The following is an 18,698-nucleotide window of genomic DNA, read 5'->3' on the forward strand; positions in this document are numbered from 1 at the left end:
TTTGATCCTTTGAGCACATGTTTCCATTTTATAGATAAAAATACTTTGGCTCAGAAAGGTTTTTTTAAAAACAGAAAATCAACCCACCGTTGTAGCTGTGTCTTGGTCTCCCTAATTGTCTTGAGGCATGCTCCTGCACAGTGCTATAGAACCTCCCCAAAGACACCTGCTGTTCTCTCCTGTCACTTATTCTCTCCCATCTGTCCTGCCCTTTGTGCTTCCAGTCAAGAGGTCCTTCAAACTTAGATCCCAGCCATTGTTCTCAAGTGGGGCTTAGGAACCAGTAAAAAGGGGCAAAGGAGACCAATATTTTGTAGAGAACCCACAGTGTGCCAGGCACCTACCACTTCACTGATGAAGAACCTTGAGCTCCAAGACATTGCATCCTTTGCCCAAGGTCAGAAGCAGGTATGGTAGGTTTCAGAATGTAAATGCAGGTCTGGAATTCTGCTTGGTAGTTCTGCCACTTTTCCCAGGAGGTGTACGCCCTTGGGCAAGTCATGTAACCTCTCTGGGCAATAGGCTTCTTTTCTTTAACTTGATAGATTAGAATCAGATGACCTTTCAGGCTTCTTTGATTCTGAGGCTGTATGCTTAGACCATCTCACTGAGATACCTTGGGGAATAGCAACCAGGAGAATGCCTTCTCCATTACCAAAGACTTAAACCTCCTAACTCTAGTAGTACCTATGAGATATTTTGTTTTTTCTTTGCTATTCTTTGGGGCAATACTCCTATTTGCTTTTCTTCCTTATTACTTTATGAGAAAAAAACACTTGAAATTGTTGAGCTTGTATTTTAAGCCAGGCATGGAAATATTAAGTATTACATGCCTCGTTTAATGCTTTTGACATCCCTAGGAGGTAAATTGCTATTTGGCCCATTTCACCCATGAACAAATTGAGGCTCAGGTACAATAAGTACCTCACTGATACAACCCAGTAAAAAGTAGTGGAACAGAATGCAAACCATGGTAGGTGTGGCCCAGGAGACATCTCCTAGGGAGTTCCACTAGAGTGTACACTTCATAAAGGTACACTGCTGTTTACAACTGTGCCCTCTTAGCCTAGAACTCTGCCAATACATTGCAGGCACAGAAAAACACTTCCTGGATGAATCAACAGTGCTTAGGACTCAGCTCTTTGTTTTATCCCACATCCTGCTGAAAGAAAGTCCGCTTTTTATTGGGGTTCACCCTGAGACAGAAGGTAATTGAATGAATCTTTATTCAGTGCCCATCTTGGGCTTGGCTCAGTGGGAGATGGAGGCTGCAGGGAAATCTACCTCCATTGCGTGTAATTGGATTGGAAGGGGGCCCTCAGCTAGGCTAACAGTGCTCAATTCCCAGCCAATTGCCTGGCTGAGGCCCAGGAAGACCCCCTGGCTCCTGTAGCTGTTCTCGATGAGTAAATGTGAGTAAGGAGCTGCTTCTCAACCTGCCTCCAGCTTTGGCTCACTCAGGGATGCAGATCACCGGGCCTTGGTGCTTTTTTCTAGAGCCGTTAGAAATCCCTCCTTTATTGTCTTAGGCAGACCCACCGGGGTATTGGTTATGGTCACGTTTCATTTCCCAGTTCTGGAGGGCAAGGCCAGAGTTTTAGCTGGAAAAATCATTCGTGGTATCCTGCCCCTGCCCCTGCCAAATGGGCGGAGGTGTTTATTTGTTGCTCCAGTGTTGAGGGCACCAGTGACATTTAGAAGGAAGGAGTAGTGAATGCTAAATGTGCTGTGATATGCAGGAGAGCCTCATTCAAAGGTTTGTGCTGCTCAAAATGTCATTAATGAGGCCATTGAGAGACTATTCTAGACCAGTTCCCTCCTGGTCCAGGAGGGGGAAATGAGGCAACAGACCTCCCACGCGACTCAGCTAAGCCACACAGCTAGTTTGGGACAGCCTTGGAGACCCTCCCAGTCTGCAGACCGGCCTAGGGAGGTCTGGTAAGGACGAGGCTAAGCTTGTCAGTTTGCTGGGCTAGGCCTCAGGAGGGGTGAGGAGGTAGAATGCAGCTGAGAGTCCAGGGCAGTGGGTCCCTTTATGGGGTAGCTTAGCTGACTGTGACCATGTAGGGAGGCATCTGAGGATGCACTGGGCAGGTGGTCCACTAATGCTGCCAGCTTATTAGAGAAATGGTGTTGGCAAGAGATGGAGGGCAGGGCAGAGAGAGGACCTAGATAGACCAGTCCCCTAAATAATGGCAGCAATAACTACATGCTTTTGAGCCCTTCCTGTGTGCTAGGAACTGTGCTAAGTGTATTCCATATGTGGTTACATGTGACTGTCACAGGGATTCTGAAAGGATATTTTGCAGATGAGAGGCAGGAAATTTTACAGGTATTTTTCAGACGAGAGGCAGAAGGAAATGCAAAGTTAACTTGCTCAGAAGTCCCACCATTAGTGAGAGGTGGAGCTGGAATTTGAATCCAGGCTTTGGATTATTGAGAGCAGTGGTTTGCAAACTCTGGTATGCATCAGAATCACTTAGAGAGCTAATGAATGAGATCCAGGCTCACTAAACTAAGATAGTTCTCCCAGGTGGTTCTAATACAACCAAAGTTTGAGACTCACTGTTTTAAAATAAAGTCATCTTGAACATGAAGGGACCTGAAAGCTTCACTCTTCACCACAATTTTATACTCCCACATATATCATGAGTAGTGTGGGAGATTGTGAAGAGGAGGTAGAAGGGAAGATGGGATGATGATCTTCCTTTGAGTTCCCCATGGCCTTTAGGCCATAGGTCTAGTAAAGCCATCATGATGATACACCATAGTCAGCTGTGTATTTTCTGGCCCCCTTGTCTGCTACCGTGGGCACTTGAAGGGCAGCAGTGTCTTACTCTTTGAGAACAGAGATTTATCCATGCCTGTATCCCCACTACCTGCCACATTGTAGGTGCTCATAAACCTGTGGTTAGAATCAGCATTTCAAGGAAGGAAGAGGCCCAATAGATTGTCAAGGCTCTCTCTGCACCTAATTTTTGAATCTCTTCTGTAAGAGTTAATTCAGACTTGGCTTGGACCCCTTCAGAGATGAGCAACTCATTGCTCCTTTAGCTTTTCCATTCCATTCCACCAGCACTGAATGTTTGAAAGCTCTTTCTTATCCCTAGTTTCTATAGCCTCCACCACCTGTATGGCTTCCAGCCCTTGGAGACACAAAGAATAGCTCTAATTACACTCCTAGTGTTTGAAGACAGGGCTTTTGTCTTTAAGGATCTTCTTTTCTAAAGGCTAAACATGTCCAGTTTTTTTTTTAAGCATTCTCCTACAAGGGGTTTTAATTCTTTCTTCCAGGTCATTGTTCTCTGAAAAATGACACATTTTATTTTTTGCATCCTTTCCAAAGAAGGATGCCCACACCACATACAGTAATATGAGTATGATTGGGATCAGTTCAGTTCATTATAGAATGGTCTCAGGACTCCCTTTTTTTTTTTTTTTTTTTGAGTTGGAGTCTCGCTCTGTCACCCAGGCTGGAGTGCAGTGGCGCAATCTTAGCTCACTGCAACCTCTGCCTCCTGAGTTCAAGCAATTCTCCTGCCTCAGCCTCCTGAGTAGCTGAGATTGCAGGCACACACCACCACACCTGGCTAACTTTTGTATTTTTAGTAGAGACAGGGTTTCGCCATGTTGGCCAAGCTGGTCTCAAACTCCTGACCTCGGGTGATCCACCTGCCTCGGCTTCCAAAAGTGCTGGGATTACAGGCGTGAGCCACTGCGCCTGGCCTGGACTCCCTTTTTCTAGACTAGATATCTATTAATGACAGCACCAAACATCTTAGCCTTAATAAAAAAGATTATAGTATTAATTGAACTTAATGCCAATGAAGTCTTTACTATTGTAATGTCAATGAAAGTCTTCACTATTTTTGTGCCCATTTCTCTCCCCTTCCTGGACTTGTGCAATTGGTTTATTTAACTAAAGCTTGGGATCATTCTTTGACTTTGTTAAATCCATCTTTGGATTTTAAAAATCCAGCGCACCATGATCTATTTGGGTGCAGTGATTTTATCTAGCACATCAGCTGTCCCTTCTAGCTTCATGTCATTCATGAATGAACTATTTTAGGGAAGTTCATGACAGCTGGAGAGCAAAGACTTTCTTTCCTTTGGAATGATTCTTTTCTAAAAGTCATTACTGCTGCTCCTTTAGCCCTTAGAGTGATGGGCATAACTACCTTTGTCTCTCTGTCTTCCACAGCATTAACCCATGAGGAAGACTCACCACTCCTTCCCTGCTAAGAGATGGAATAGCTTGGGAATATGCTGGAGACATTGCTTCCCCTACCCTGTAGTTAGGCCATACAGAAGCTGTTGGTTACTCATGGGCATGATAGGAAGAAACTCTTTCTGTTCAGTCCAGCCACCATGCCATAAGAACAATATTGGTCTAGTGGCAAACAGTGAGTGGGCTGGTATGATTACATGGTACAAAAGGCTAGGTGGTGAGGACTGAACATGGTAATATCATGGAAGGGCAAAACCCAGAGGCTGGAATCTGTGCAACCCCTATCTTGGAGAATTAGCAGCAGGATCTCTGTCTTCTGAGTCTCTGGAAATCATCATCGTCATCAGTCCAACAATTCGATCCATTCTCAGTGCTGTGTAAAGCTTGCAGAAAAGCCAAAATCCTGTATGTAAATCCTATATGATTATCCTGAGTGTTAGCTCATAATTGCTGTTAGGTGATTATTTGAAGCTTTGTATAGCTTGGCTGTAGTGGTGGCAGGCTATTGTTGAAGCCTGCCGTTCTGCTTATGGGTAGCGTTCTCAGGGGATTTCAGCCATTTAAACCACCATTTTTATAGGTCAAAACAAGTCACCTATCAGCAGTTTAATACAGTCCCTCCCAATATGTTGCTTGGTCTCTTTGGAGATCATTGGAATTCATAGCGGCAAAGAATCTTAGAGTTGGGAGGACTTTCTGGTAATTATCTCCTACAACCTCATTCTGACTCTTATTCATGGCATTTCTGGCAAATAAAATTTCCCTTATTATTTTACCCTCTGTTCATGCCAAATGTGCTTGGTTTTTTTTTTTCCCCCATCATGCATGTACAACTTTAAAAATGTTCGACAGGGGCCAGGCGCAGTGGCTCACACCTGTAATCCCAGCACTTTGGGAGGCCGAGATGGGCAGATCACGAGGTCAAGAGATCAAGACCATCCTGGCCAACATGGTGAAACCCCGTCTCTACTAAAAATACAGAAATTAGCTGGGCGTGGTGGCGGACGCCTGTAATCCTAGCTACTGGGGAGGCTGGGGCAGGAGAATCGCTTGAACCTGGGAGGCAGAGGTTGCAGTGAGCTGAGATTGTACCACTGCACTCCAGCCTGGCGACAGAGCGAGACTCCATCTCAAAAAGAAACAAAACAAAACAAAACTGCTCAACGGTAGCTCTCATGTCCTTACATGAGTTTTTTACAAAGTTAGCTGCACATAGTAGTTCCTTGAGCTGTTCTGCATGTTGACATGTTTTGGGTCCCTCATGATCCTAGGTATTCTCCTTTGGAATTAATACTCCACTTGACTAATGCTTCTCCTAATGTATGGCAACATACACTGAACCAAAACCCTACGTCTGGTAAAGACAATGCTGAGAAAAGGCGAGACTTTTGAACATCTTTATTCTGGTGGGTAGAGGATTGCACTTAAGTGCCAAAATTTACATTTAGCCCTTAAAATTAAATTTCACTTTTGCCTGTTCTCATCCTTTTGCACCCTAATTCTTATATCTAACAAATTAGGTATTTTCAGGTTGAGGTCATCACAACATCCAGACAGCATGCCACGAATTCTTCAGACACATCATCGATCCAAATGTGGAGCAGGCCTAGGCTCTGCTGTAAGGAACTAGCGAACCCTGGGCAGAAAAAGTAGTTTCAGGTTCACAGTGAAGGTCAGGGAATTACTCAGGGAAGGGCTGGTCTGAGACAAAATTATAGATTTTGCCTGTAATCACAGCTACTCAGGAGGCTGAGGTGGGAGGTTCGCTTGAGCCCAGGAGTTTGAGGCTGCAGTGAGCCACGATCCACGATTGTGCCACTGTACTCTAGCCTGGGCAACAGAGTGAGACCTTGTCTCAAAAAAAAAAAAAAAAGAAGGGGGACTTGGGTAGGTTTCTTCTGACCCTTCCCCTTTCCTGTAAGCATTCTTCTCAATCCCACCCTGTCCCCTGTGCCCTCCCTCCTGCCCGTGGTGGCAGACTTCTTCAGTCTGCATGTCTCTTGACTTTCTCTATTCAAAAGCTCCTGCGCATGCCCTTGTCTTGGATGAGAGACCTTTAACCTGGCTGGCCTGATGATCTCATACGTGACAGTATCCATGACTGAGGAGTCTGAGTGTGTCTCATGTTTAAATTTGCATTTTAAAGAGAGAAGTGGCTTTATGCATTTTAAAGAGAGAAGTGGCTTTATCCACTAGATTACTTGGGGAAGGAAGAATTTCATGTTTTAGTAGATTCTGTGGATGAGGATTGAGGAAAGGGAGAAGATACCCTTTTAAAAGGGCTTCCCAGGGCCCTTTAAACCATGCTGAGCCAGGGTTATAAATGAAGCTGATGTCTAGGCACTATTTTCTGCTTCTGGATTCTCTGAGATATGTCTCCTTTCTTCTCCATTAGCACTGAACTAGAGGGGGTAACTGGTGTCATGGTTACCATCACAGGCTGGAAAGTCCATCTGCTGGTGCAGAGTCCTCACTTCACCCCTCACTAAGGTAGTGTGACTTTAGCTCTCAGCCTCGGTTTTCTAACGTGTAAAATTAATGGTATAGCAATGTCTTTCCCATAGACCTGTATTTAATGAGATAACACATAGCCATGTCTCGTCTGTGGTAAACAACCGACAGATATTAGCTGTTATTGTAATTCTCTTTACCAAGTTAACGGAATTTCTTCTCTTTAGTGCTTAAAATGCTAAGATGTGTATTTCAACTGGAAGATGAAATTCTTCCTTTCCCAGGTCATTTTTGGGAGGGTTATCAAGCCACTTTGCTCTTTAAAATGCAAATTGAACATGAGATTTTTTTTCCCTTTTCTCTCTTTTCCAAATTCCTGGTCACCCTACAGACAATTTTGGCTTCTGTAAATTTGGGGGCTCACCCTCTTCCCCCTTCAATATCTCCCGAGTTCTTCCAGAAACATCAGGTGAATGTTTCTATGACCTTCTGATTTTATGTAATTACTCTTTTAAAAAGTCCTTGTGGCTTCATAAGAATTCATCTTTGGCACTTGGCACTTGCAGCAATTAGTGACATTTAATTTCTCTACTTCACTATGAAAAAAAGAGATGATATATGTGGATTTTTCACTGAGATAAAAGTTACTCTGAAAGCAAGTGAAATAAAAGTCTTGGCAGAGATAACTTTTTTTTCTTCTTTTCTGAATCTTTTTCTTTTTTTCTCCCCTTGTGAGTTACTTCCTTCCTTCCCTGAAATGCTTTTGCCAATTACCCGGCCACGGCGAAGGAAAGAAGGATGGATTTGAAAACCATCTGAGGTGGGTGGGATATTATAGATTTAAGGGGGAGACAATATTAGCTTAAATGATGGAGGCCTTCACCTTCTGGCCTGGTTCCTGAACATTACATCTTCCTCTTGCCTGTTTCAGTAAATGGTTTCTATTCTGTGTATTAGTCATTCTCACGACAGGCTTCATGATGGCCACAGCCGCTTACAAATGACTTTGCTTTCATAGCCATTTCCATTTTCCTGAGCTGCAAAAGCAGCTATAGCTATCTCCATGGGGATTTTCCCAAAGGGTGTAACATAGTTTAGAGGGCCTTACGTGTACTTTGCATATAATTTACATATGATTTGCAGTCTATTCTAAGGCAATTTCAACTTTGTATGTCTTATCTCCTGGTGATCTTCTTCTCCTCTTATTCCTCTATGTACCCTGAGAACCTGTGCGCCACAGATAGGCAGGTACAAGAAGGGCGGAATATATTAATAGGACTAGAAAGAGGGAGGTGGAAGGGTCAAAAGTATCAGACATCCTGTTGGGATCCAGCTGGAGTAGCACTTTTTCAGGGTGTGACAACAAACAGGAGACACTTCCGTTGCTTTCTTATATTTTTGTAATTATTTTTTAAAAAAGGAATTGTAGTTCCATAAGAATTTGACATTGGCAATTCTTAATTTCCTTAGATGAACTTTAATGGTGCTACATTTTGAGTCATAGTTGAAGATCTGTTCAAAGCCAGAGCCGAAGGTGAGACTGTTTTGGAAAGGTGTGGTCCCCTCTGCTTCCATGAGCCCCCGTTTTAGCCTGTGCCTTTTCTTTTGGCAGCTCTGGAATATCAAGCCCAGAATAAAAGCCAAACTCCAAAACCAGCCAGGTTGCTGGTCCTAAGGGCTGGCAGTGTGGCCTGGGAGATTGCTGCTGATGGGCATGCACTTTGACCCCCTGTTTGTGAGGTCGACTAGAAGGTCCATCTTCATTTTTACCCCTTCCTCATCTACAACATACAGAATGCATACCTAGCATAGACTCTGTTCCCTTTCTTGCTAATTATATCCTACTCAGTTAAGATTTTTTGAGCATTATTTTCTATAATTTATGTTGGAAAGCCATATAGTTCCTTTTCCTTTTTTTTGAATGTAAAATTATTTCAACATTTATAACTTAATGTTGAATATGCTTGGAAAAAAAGAACCTCCAGGATATCTTAATATCTCCCCGCTCCTCCCAGGTTAAGACTCAGGGCTCCAACCCCTTTTCCTTTGAGGTGTTGTTCACTGACACAGGTGCTGACCCTCTCATCTATGAATGGGGTTGTGAGAAGCCCTTATATTAATATTTGTCCTGACTCTCTCTCAGACTGTAGTCTTACATTGTTAAGGGCACACTGGATCTTTTGCTTGACTGATTTCTCCTTTCAGCTCTTTATGCATCAAACAGAACTCATTATCCCCACCACCTTGAATCCATCCCCCTACTCCATCCCACCTTCCTATTTCTGTTACTGTTTCCCCCAGTCTCCCATCCACCCCTCTCCTAAAGCATCTCATCCATCACCAAAGCCTGTTCAATCCTCTTTTTCCTTTTCTTTCCCACTGCCATGATACTAATGTAGGCCCTTCCCCTGTAACTGATCTCTGTGCCTCCATCTCTTTCCCCCGATCCATCTCGTTCACAGTATTGCAAAAATAATCTTCGATAACATCTTCCTTGGGTTTTTCTTTTGCCCATGAACCCTCAATGTCTCCCATCAGTGACAAGATCAAGTCCACTTTGCTTAGCCTTGAAACTCAAGACCTCTATACTCTAATTCTTAGGATCATCTTTTACTTTTTCCTTATATGAACTATGCATATGTATTCATTCCTTTATTTGTATAGCATGCTATTACGTGTCAACCACGTGCCTGGCAGTGTCCTGGTTGCTTCTGAAAAGCTGAACAGAAAAGTCCTTAACAATGCACTTTATGATCCTGGTAGCTCATGCTGCTACCTGGAATGTCCTCCATCTAAACCCTAAACCATTTTCCAAGACCTGTTAAAAATTCCTCTGTCCTCCAGAAACCTTTTCTGAGCACCTGGAACCCTCTTTATAGTCCCTACTGGTCTTATTGTCTGAATTAATCATTTGACACTTAGCAATTATCCATTCACTCCTCATTCAATCATCAAACACACACTGAACACCTATTGTCTGTCAGGTACTATAATAGGTGTTGCCTTACATGTCAGTATATTTCCATAGCATAATAAAAATAACATCAACAACAACCTTTATAAAGCGTGTGTCAGGCTGGGCGTGGTGGCTCATGCCTGTAATCCCAGCACTTTGGAAGGCTGCAGCGGGCAGATCACCTGAGGTCAGGAGTTCAAGACCAGCCTGGCTAACATGGCGAAACCCCATCTCTACTGAAAAATACAAAATTTAGCCAGGCATGGTGGCCCACACCTGTAATCCTAGCTACTCAGAAGGTTGAGGCAGGAGAATCACTTGAATCTGGGAGGCGGAGGTGGTGGTAAGCCGAGATTGCACCATTGCACTTTAGCCTGGGCAACAGAGTGAGACTCTGTCTCAAAAAAAAAAAAAAAAAGAAAAGAAAAGAAAAAGCTCCTATGTGTAGGCACACATTTTTATATATTAATCCTCAAAATAACTTTTGAGGTAGGCCTTATTATTAGTCAAATTTTATGATAGGAAAATCAAGGCAAAGAAATGTTTAACAACTTTCCTAGCGTCACAAGTTAGAAAGTAGCACAGATGGAAATCAAATCTGGCTCTGAAGTCCTTGATCTTAACCCCCGTGTATCACTGTCAGGTATCAGTATGTGTGTCAAATGTGTGTGTGTGTAAATATAAGCACATGCACACCTTCCTAGCTAGACTGAACTCTATAGAGGTCAGGGATGATGTCCCACACTTACTTGTATCCCCACTACCTTATTCAGTCTGTGTATGTGGTAGATACATGAATTGTTTGGATGATTGGTTGTTGGTACTTCCATTCACTGTTGAGGGGCTTGAGATTTTTAGCAGCAAGTAGGAGTGTTTTGAGGTAGAAGGCGGAGAAGCAGAATTTCAAAATAGACCTGGGCATGATGGAATTCTTGGTTTCCAGTTTTTAACTCTGCAAGCTCTGAGGACAGGTTTGTGCAAGAAAATATACTGATGTAAAAGCCCTTGAAAGTGGAAGATAATTCTTTTCTCAAAAAGCAAAATAAAACAAATCATATTATGGTTACATGGTTTCTCCCCCCAGTCCTGTTTCCTGTCACACTGATTCATATCCATTTTGCTTTATTGGCTATAAAACCAAAGTTTTGGCATCAGGATTGCATATCTCGTTTTCTGGCCTAGTATTTCTATTTAAGGGTTTTATAAGTTGAATACGAACATTTTATTTGAGTGGCAATACTGCAACTACATATGTAGTTTAATAAAACCTGATAAGTACATATTTGAATTTTAAAAACACAGGTGGTGAGTTATTTTCATGTTAAAAGGATTCTTCCCTTTACAAAAGGGTCCACTGCAGCGTTCTATTAAATATCCAATTCCCCTTAGTGCATTTACTATACGATTTAATTTACCAAAATTTGATTTATATGCCACTCCAAAGGGGTAGCTCTCAAGTTCCAGTAGGCATGGGAATCACTTGGGCAACTCGTTTAAAATTCAGATCTGGCCCCCACTCCTTCCCCAAATTCTGATTCATTAGGTCTTTGTTCGTGAAGTCCAGGATCTTCGTTTTTAATAAGCATCTGCAGGTGGCCGATGTAGATCGTCAGTGAAATACACTTTGGGAAGCATATAAGATAAGGCGCAATGGTAGGGGTTTTTACGAGGCTTGAATCCCCTCTTACTACCAAATGTCCTGTTCACTCTTTATTTGGTAAATTTAAAAAATATTCACATGGGTCAAATAAAGACTCTTCCATCTCTTTCCTACTCACTTCTTCCTGCAGCTGCCAAACGTCTTTAATCTCAGGAGTAAAATGTTTGCCCTTTTTAACCCTCTATTTGACTCTTAGGTAGCTCTTCAGATCTTCCTTATTCTTTTTGTTTTTTTTTTTCTCTCTCTCTCTGTCTTTTTTTTTTGAGACAAAGTCTTGCTCTGTCACCCAGGCTGGAGTGCAGTGGTGTGATCATAGCTCATTGTAGCCTCAAACTTCTTGGCTCAAGCACTCCTCCTACCTCAGTGCCCACTCGAGTAGCTGGGACTCCAGGCATCACCACCACCCACAGTTAATTCTTTAATTTTTATTTTGTAGAGACGGGGTTTCTCTATGTTGCCCAGGCTGGTTTCGAACTCCTGGACTCAAGCTATTCTCCTGCCTTGGTCTCCCAAAGTGCTAGGATTACAGGTGTGAGTCACTCTTGTGAGGGTCACCTACTGAATTCATACACCTGTTCTGTTCCTGTTCCCCTTGCCACATACTCCAACAGATATTTTAAGAACAGTTATTTCTATGGAAGTTTCTTTTAACCAAGTCTAGGGCCTTTTCTCCTCCCTTCTTACTATACCCTTCCCCCACAAAATACCCAAAATGAATTTTTTGAACAAAACAAATCATGAGAATGACTTGTTTTGTCTTGATTTCATTCTTCCATGAATATTTATCCTAGTCCTAGAGCAACAAATACTAAAACTGTCTATTTAAAATATTATAGTTTAATGAAATTTGTTTAACAAATAGACCCCATGACATTTATGGCACATGTATCTGTGTATTTAATATATCATTGATCTTTTAAAAGTCAGTTGTTTGACTTATATTTTGTCTCTGATTACTTTTCTAAATCTCTAGTAATCTCCAAAAATATTTAGAGATTTCCATACTTTAGAGGTTTTTTTTTCCTTTATTAATCCCATGTATCCCTGAATTTTGCTCAGAGTAAAGGTTCTCTGGAGTGATTTGGATATTGTCAAATGTCTCCAGTAATAACAGAACCAATACAAGAGCAGATAACTGGTACAATTGGTTCCTGGTTAAAAATTTTTTCTTTTGAATAGATTTATCAAGGCTTGTGCTTTCCTGAACCAAGGAGCTCTTAATAACCCTGTTTGCCTTCCATAATAATATAGCCAGAGGTTCTGTTATCTATTTATTGGGACTTTACATGCCTTTTACAACCATTTAGTGCTGGGCTAGTCCTCCCTGATCAAGTGTGGAGGCCTTTCTAGGAAAGATGGTGGGGGAGAAGTGGAAGAAGTGGTATTGTTGTCCCTGGGCTAAGATGACAGTGATAGAAACAGTTCCAGGTTGTCTGAGCAACTCTTGCAAGCAGGAACTTATTTGGTACATTCCATGTGATTCAATTTTTGTAGAAAAGACTATCTAGAGAAAAAAAGTTGGATGGTAGTCTCTGGAAGGTGGGATTGCCACTGATATTTTTATTTTTGTCCTGATGATTTTTCCGAAGTTTCTACAGTGACCATGTATTACTATTACAAGTAATTTAAAAGAAAGAAACCTACTTTACCTGGCGTCTTAAGTCTGCTTACCAAGGGACTTAATCTTTAACAGATCTATCACAAATCCTACCTATTGCACAGAACAACGGTAAAAGGAAAGTTCTCGTGATTAGGCCCAGAGCAGTTCCGCAAACACAAGACTGTAAGCTAGAAAGCCAGGCTTTCTGCCCAGCAGCAGGAAGGCTGGGGTGTCTGTGTTTGTTGCATGTCCCAGGGTATGTGCATGTGGAGTCTGACGTGTGAGCAAGCGTGTGGCCCCTGCCACTCCTTTTTCCACTCAAGGATTAAGATTGTATTGCATTTGGGATTTTAACTTTGTCTTCTTTCTTTTTTTCCTTACCCTTCCCCGCTCCTCTTCCCTTTCTCCCTCTTTTTCTTCCTTAGGCCTCTCCCACCTCATGATGAGTGAACAAGGTAGGTGCTTTGTGCTTGTGGTCCTGCAGCTGTCTGAACTGCTTGCGTCCGTGCCTCTGGCTGGTCACAGAGCCTCATCGTCATTGGCAGGCCACTCGCTGCCTGTCCTTCCTGCGTTGGGCCAGGCTGGCTGCAGGACCACCCTGCAGTGGGGGTGGGGGCACCTTCCTTGATGCATTGTGGTTTCCCACCCCCATTGTCCCCTTGGCTTCTCCATTCTCCACCACCATTTGTCATTTTGGGCGCTGGCCCTGCTGCGCTGCATCCGAGAGGGAAGCATGAAACCAGGCATGACGGTGTCGATAATGGGGGTGAATGAAGCTAATTTCAGAGCAACCAAGCGGTTAACTTCCTCCTGCTCCTCCCCAGGCCCCATGCCGGGGCTCCAGGCTGGGGGAGAGGAGCTGGGCTCCTCCCTGAATTTCCCTCTGAGAAACGGTTTGCTTTTTGTCTTCCCCTCCATTCCACTGCCCATAATGATCTGCCCTCCATGGTCAAAGGAAGCCCTCGTGGGTTTGACTGTTTTCAGTTTTATATAAAAGCAAAAACCACCTAAAGAACATGCTAATGTCCTCATGGCAGAATTCTAACTCATTATACACCCTGAAGAAAACTGCATATAAAGATCTGTAAATTCAGCATCTGCAACCTAAAATATTCAAATATGCAAGGAATGAACTGTGCAGGAAATTCAGCTCAGCTAAGCACAGGGTGGGATGTGAATGAAGCCTTTTTCTCCTAAATAAAAATTTTCCACATTATCAGCCTAAATCAGGAGTTGAGAGTTGAGCCTACTTAAAATTGTCTTTTCCTTCACAGTTCAATTGCTGCTGTTGTGTTTCTTCTGAGCCTTGGCATGATTGCAAGATTGGTCTACCTGGCTTGCCCTGTAACCAAAAACTCTAATTTTTCTTGACTATGTCGTGTTGAAATATACATGGGACTCAGCACCTCTTCTGGAGGACCAAAGAAAAGGGAAAAGAGGGATAATTCCATATATTCCTGTTTTTCTTGATCTTTTGAGGAGGGTGGGACTTCCCCTCCCCTGCTCCCTGACATTGAGTCCATCAGACATTTTTGACATAAATGGCAGTATCATCAAATCAAGGAACTGCCCAAGGCTGGAAGGAGTTTGTTTATGGCATCCAGTTAGCTGTGGAAGTGGGCAGTCGAGGGCATCCTGAACTGACAAAGCAGGGTAAGGAGGAAGCCTACTTTTCCAATGTAAATGTATCCTCCAGACCTAAGCCAAGATCATTGGTGTGGACCTCAGAAATTTCAATAAAGAGATGGTTTGGTAGAGAGCATATGTCAAAAAATAGAACTGGGAGAGGAGATCAGGTGAGTTCTCTAGTATTAGAAGGGGCTCCAGAAGAGGCTGAGATGAAGTCTCTGTTCTTGCAGTTTAGTGAGGGAGGGAAGGGCCAACAGCAAGTGACTATGAGGTGGACATGAGTAGGGGATGTGCCTGATGTTGACCAGTGTGCAGGTAGCTTGAGAGAGTTAAGCACATCTCTTTGAGGAACCGAGCTCTATGAATTGCTGGAATTCGATGGCTCAACTTTGGTGATAAGTTACACCAGGAAAAGCAGACTCTTAGAGTCCCAATAACCCCCTCCTACATTCTTTTTTCCCTGCCTACATTCTTTAGCCTTATGCTCCCAGGTGCCCCTCGGGAGTTCTCCAAGCTTTTATAGTGGCTTGGAGAACTGAGTGCATCACATTAGAGGGCAGAGTGTGGCAGATGGGATAGGCTGATGAGGACTTCCTTGATCTTGATTTAGTTTATTGCAGACACACTGATGCAGCATGGATATCTTGGAAGGCTAAATCCCAACACTGGTATAAAAAGCATTTGGAGAGCCTATATTATATTCCTTATGCACACACGCAGAGCTTCAGATACAACCATGCTCTGGGGGAATAAGTCTGGTACCTTCTAGAAAGAGAGAAAGAAATAATGACAGACATGGATGTTGTGAATTCCTCTTTTGAGAGGTTTTCAAGAAAGGCTGCAGAATTCTTCTGGGTGACTGGTGCTACTAATATTTTAAGTTGCAACTTGAAATTTAATCTGTTTTTAAGACAGTCCTTTGACTGCATTCCTCTTCCTTTCATTCTTTTCCATTTCCTATCCCCTTATCTGTTCTCACCCATTTGATGATTACCTAAAAAACTGATACTCTTCTTCTCACCAGTACTCCTTTCCTTTTCCTTATTCCTTCAACATGAAAAAAGGAGGCTTCTGTCTGGTTTCTACTGAATCTTAATAATTTGTTTTTGTGCCCATAAATATGTGTGGAAATATTTATGTATGTTGTGTGTACACTACCTATACATGTGTGTTATACTCTTGGTCCTCATAACTCATATTAATGTTAGGAAAATACAGGAGAACCTAGCTTCTCCGAGATGTTACCTAATCATTTTTAGATTAAGTGCATGCAATTTCACATACATGCGGCTGTGCAGTACTAGTGCATGCAGACTTTGTCATGTTTCTGAGGATGGGACTGAGAAGAAACGATTGGGATGGAGCTTGAACATGAAGCTGAGGGAGGAGCCTTGCTGGTCACAGCATTTACCGCTTATTTAAGCTTCCACGTTGTATGTTTGTTTTGCGCTGCCTCCTCAGGATGTTGCAATGCTACTGCCTTTTACTGTTGTGAGTTTTTGTTTTGTGTGTTTTATGTCTCTTTGTGTGTCTGCAGTGTGCTGATGTTTGACTCTCCTTGCTCTCTCTCTGTCTCTCTCTTGCCGCCTCCATGGTGGACACCATGCTTCCTCTACTTAATTGGACCTTCATTTCTGTAGGTAGAAGTAAAGGTAGAGCTCACTTTATTCTTATCATTATAACTATCAGTCTGCCTTTTGAAATATTCATGCATCCAAGAGGATTGTCAGTTCTGAATACAGTCCAGATTATAAATTAATGCTTTTAACAACAACTGAAAAATAAGAATAAAAATAAAAGCCAATGCTATCATTTCCCTTCAGTGCACTTCATGTTCAGTGTTTGGGGATGATTCTGTGTTGGCCTGCCTCCCTCTAAACTGAGGGCGGGCCTTCTGCATGATCTTGTACTCTTTCTGGCAGGAACGGGGGAGGGTGTTCTAAGATCCCCTCCCAGTAAATATATTGAGGGAACAGGGGAAGTATGAAATTATGTATCACTGTTGCTATTATTTGGAACAACTGAATTTGGGGATAACATTGGTGGGGGAAGGATGATAGATGAGAAAGGGAGAGGACTGGTGAATTGCCTGAAATTTTATTTAATGTGGAATTGGGGGAGATATTTATTTATTTCTCTTTTTTTCCTTTGTTGTTTTTCCTGTACATGTGGGATTCGGAATTTTCTGATGGGGTGATGGGTTCGGAAGGGTGGGACTGGGAGGGTGTGAAAGAACACAGGAATGAAAATGTGTTACACAGTCAGGAGGAAGAGGAGAAAGAGATAATGTAGGATTTTAACTTACAAAGCCAGCCTTTTGCCAGGTGGGTAGAGAAAAGGAGAGGGGCTGAGTGTGCAAGCTTGTGCCAACACTCTGACATGCCTTTCATCGCACCACACCTTTGGGTAACGCATCCATTTCTAATCAAAGCTGTCAGAGACCCGAGCCTAGAGAACCTGGCTCACCAGCTCAAATTGGATTAGTTGTTCAGGAGTGAAGGGAGAGGTTAATTGATAAATTATAAATATGTATCTGCATCTAGTCTTCCCTGTTTCCTTCCTAATTCTCCAGCCCCTATCTCAAAGAGTCTGTGTGCTGTCTCTTCCTTCAAAGACTGGCAAGTAACAGAAGTAGGAAATGTGTTTTATGCCATGAGGATGTTGAAGAAAGAAGGGGCTGACAAGTTATTGAAAACATGGATTCAGTGACGCGTCTGTGAGCTGGCTATCTCTTATTTGAGTTTTATGCTTTTCTGGGTCTTTGAAAAGTTATGTGTGGTTGCCTTGGAAGCAGTTCAGTCCTTTCCACTTTGGGGTTGGTTGATTGCCTGTTCCTTTTATGCTAATCCCAGGTGGCTTCATTCTCAGAAATCTGTCATGGGGAACCCTTACCCCATTGCTAAGTTGGTATCTTTTGAAAGGAGGTGGGTGGGAAAGCGGGGAGAGGAAGAGGAATAAATGATTAAAGGGCTACATCTGGCTGTATCTCCACCTCTCCACTGACGCTACTTAGTGGAAGGCACTGGTGACCTCATAGGCACAGCCACCAATCTGCCTAGGACTCAACTTTTCTGATGCATGTGGCACTGTTGCCTCTTCTCTCATTGGCAATACATTAGATTCAGTCTCTGTCTCTGTCTCCTTGGCTTTCCCTAATCCCCTACAACATCCCATAAAATAGATGTTTTGAGTGTTTTTTAGATTTTGCATGTGAGTATCTTATTTTCTTTCTCAGAATCACTGCTACTACCACTACTAGAAGCTGCTGACACTTTCATGCACCAGCCATTGTGCTATATGCTTAATGGGCTTGTCACACTTAATGCTCATAACTCATCTGTGAGGTAGGTCGTGGCATTATTCTTGTTTTATGGATAAGAACAATGAGGCTTAGAGTCAGATAACGTAAGTCGATGACTACTAAGTGAGAATCAAACCCAGAATCTGTGCCCCTAACCCCTACTCTGTACTGCCTCTCCCGGATACAAGGGTGACCTCCATGTTTAAGGCTTCTAGCTACCTCTCTACACTGACCTATCGTAAGTTCTAGCCTACCACCTTGCATTCTCTGTAGCATATGTCTATGTAAATGCCCCACTAAGGGAGGCACTTCAGTAGGCTCAAAGTCAACCTTCATATCATCTGTCCACAAACCAGCTTCCCTTTATGATGTCTGCCTGTCTGTTAATGCATTTCCCGCCTGCCTTATCACAGTGTGTGAAACCCAGGAATTACTTTCTATCGTTCTCCTTCCTGAACCTTCCTACTCCTAGGCAGTTGGTAGAGAGAGAGCTTGTTGAGACTCTCCTCCAGAATGTCTCTTGCATCTCTACTGTCAGCTCCCTGGATCAGTTTCCAGTTAGCACTTACTCAATTATTGCCCTCTCCTAATTGGTCTTTCTGCCTCTATTCTCTTCTAGTCTATCCAGTGGTTGAGAATTGCTTAAACTCTGTTGCCCACCAAATGGAGTACAGGATTAGCTATCTCCCTTTCAAAGCCTTCCCTTATATGGTCCTGTTTACCTTTATCCTGCTCCTCTGTTAAGCTTAGCTACAAAATTGCTGCTCCAGCCAAGTGGAATACCAAATAACCTCTCTAGAATTTCCTCATCTCTTACCTTTGCTTATTCTGTTTCTCTACCTTTTAACAGTCCCTCATCCCCTTTTTTCTGCC

General features: G+C 42.8%; 1 protein-coding gene across 16 annotated transcripts in view; it reads left to right on the forward strand.

The window, feature by feature from the left end:
* Positions 1-18,698, forward strand: part of NRXN3 (neurexin 3) — a 1,699,552-nt gene that overhangs the window by 118,891 nt on the left and 1,561,963 nt on the right. For all 16 annotated transcript variants that reach the window (XR_008493626.2, XR_008493627.2, XR_008493628.2 and 13 more), the window contains exon 4: positions 13,321-13,350. Coding sequence is in view for 13 of the 16 variants with exons in the window: in XM_054448164.2 (XP_054304139.2) it covers positions 13,321-13,350 (30 nt within the window). In the remaining 3 variants the exon portion in view is untranslated. The remainder of the gene's footprint in view (positions 1-13,320; positions 13,351-18,698) is intronic.

This window comes from Pongo pygmaeus, chromosome 15 (genome assembly GCF_028885625.2).
Source record: "Pongo pygmaeus isolate AG05252 chromosome 15, NHGRI_mPonPyg2-v2.0_pri, whole genome shotgun sequence".
NCBI classification, from domain to species: domain Eukaryota; kingdom Metazoa; phylum Chordata; class Mammalia; order Primates; family Hominidae; genus Pongo; species Pongo pygmaeus.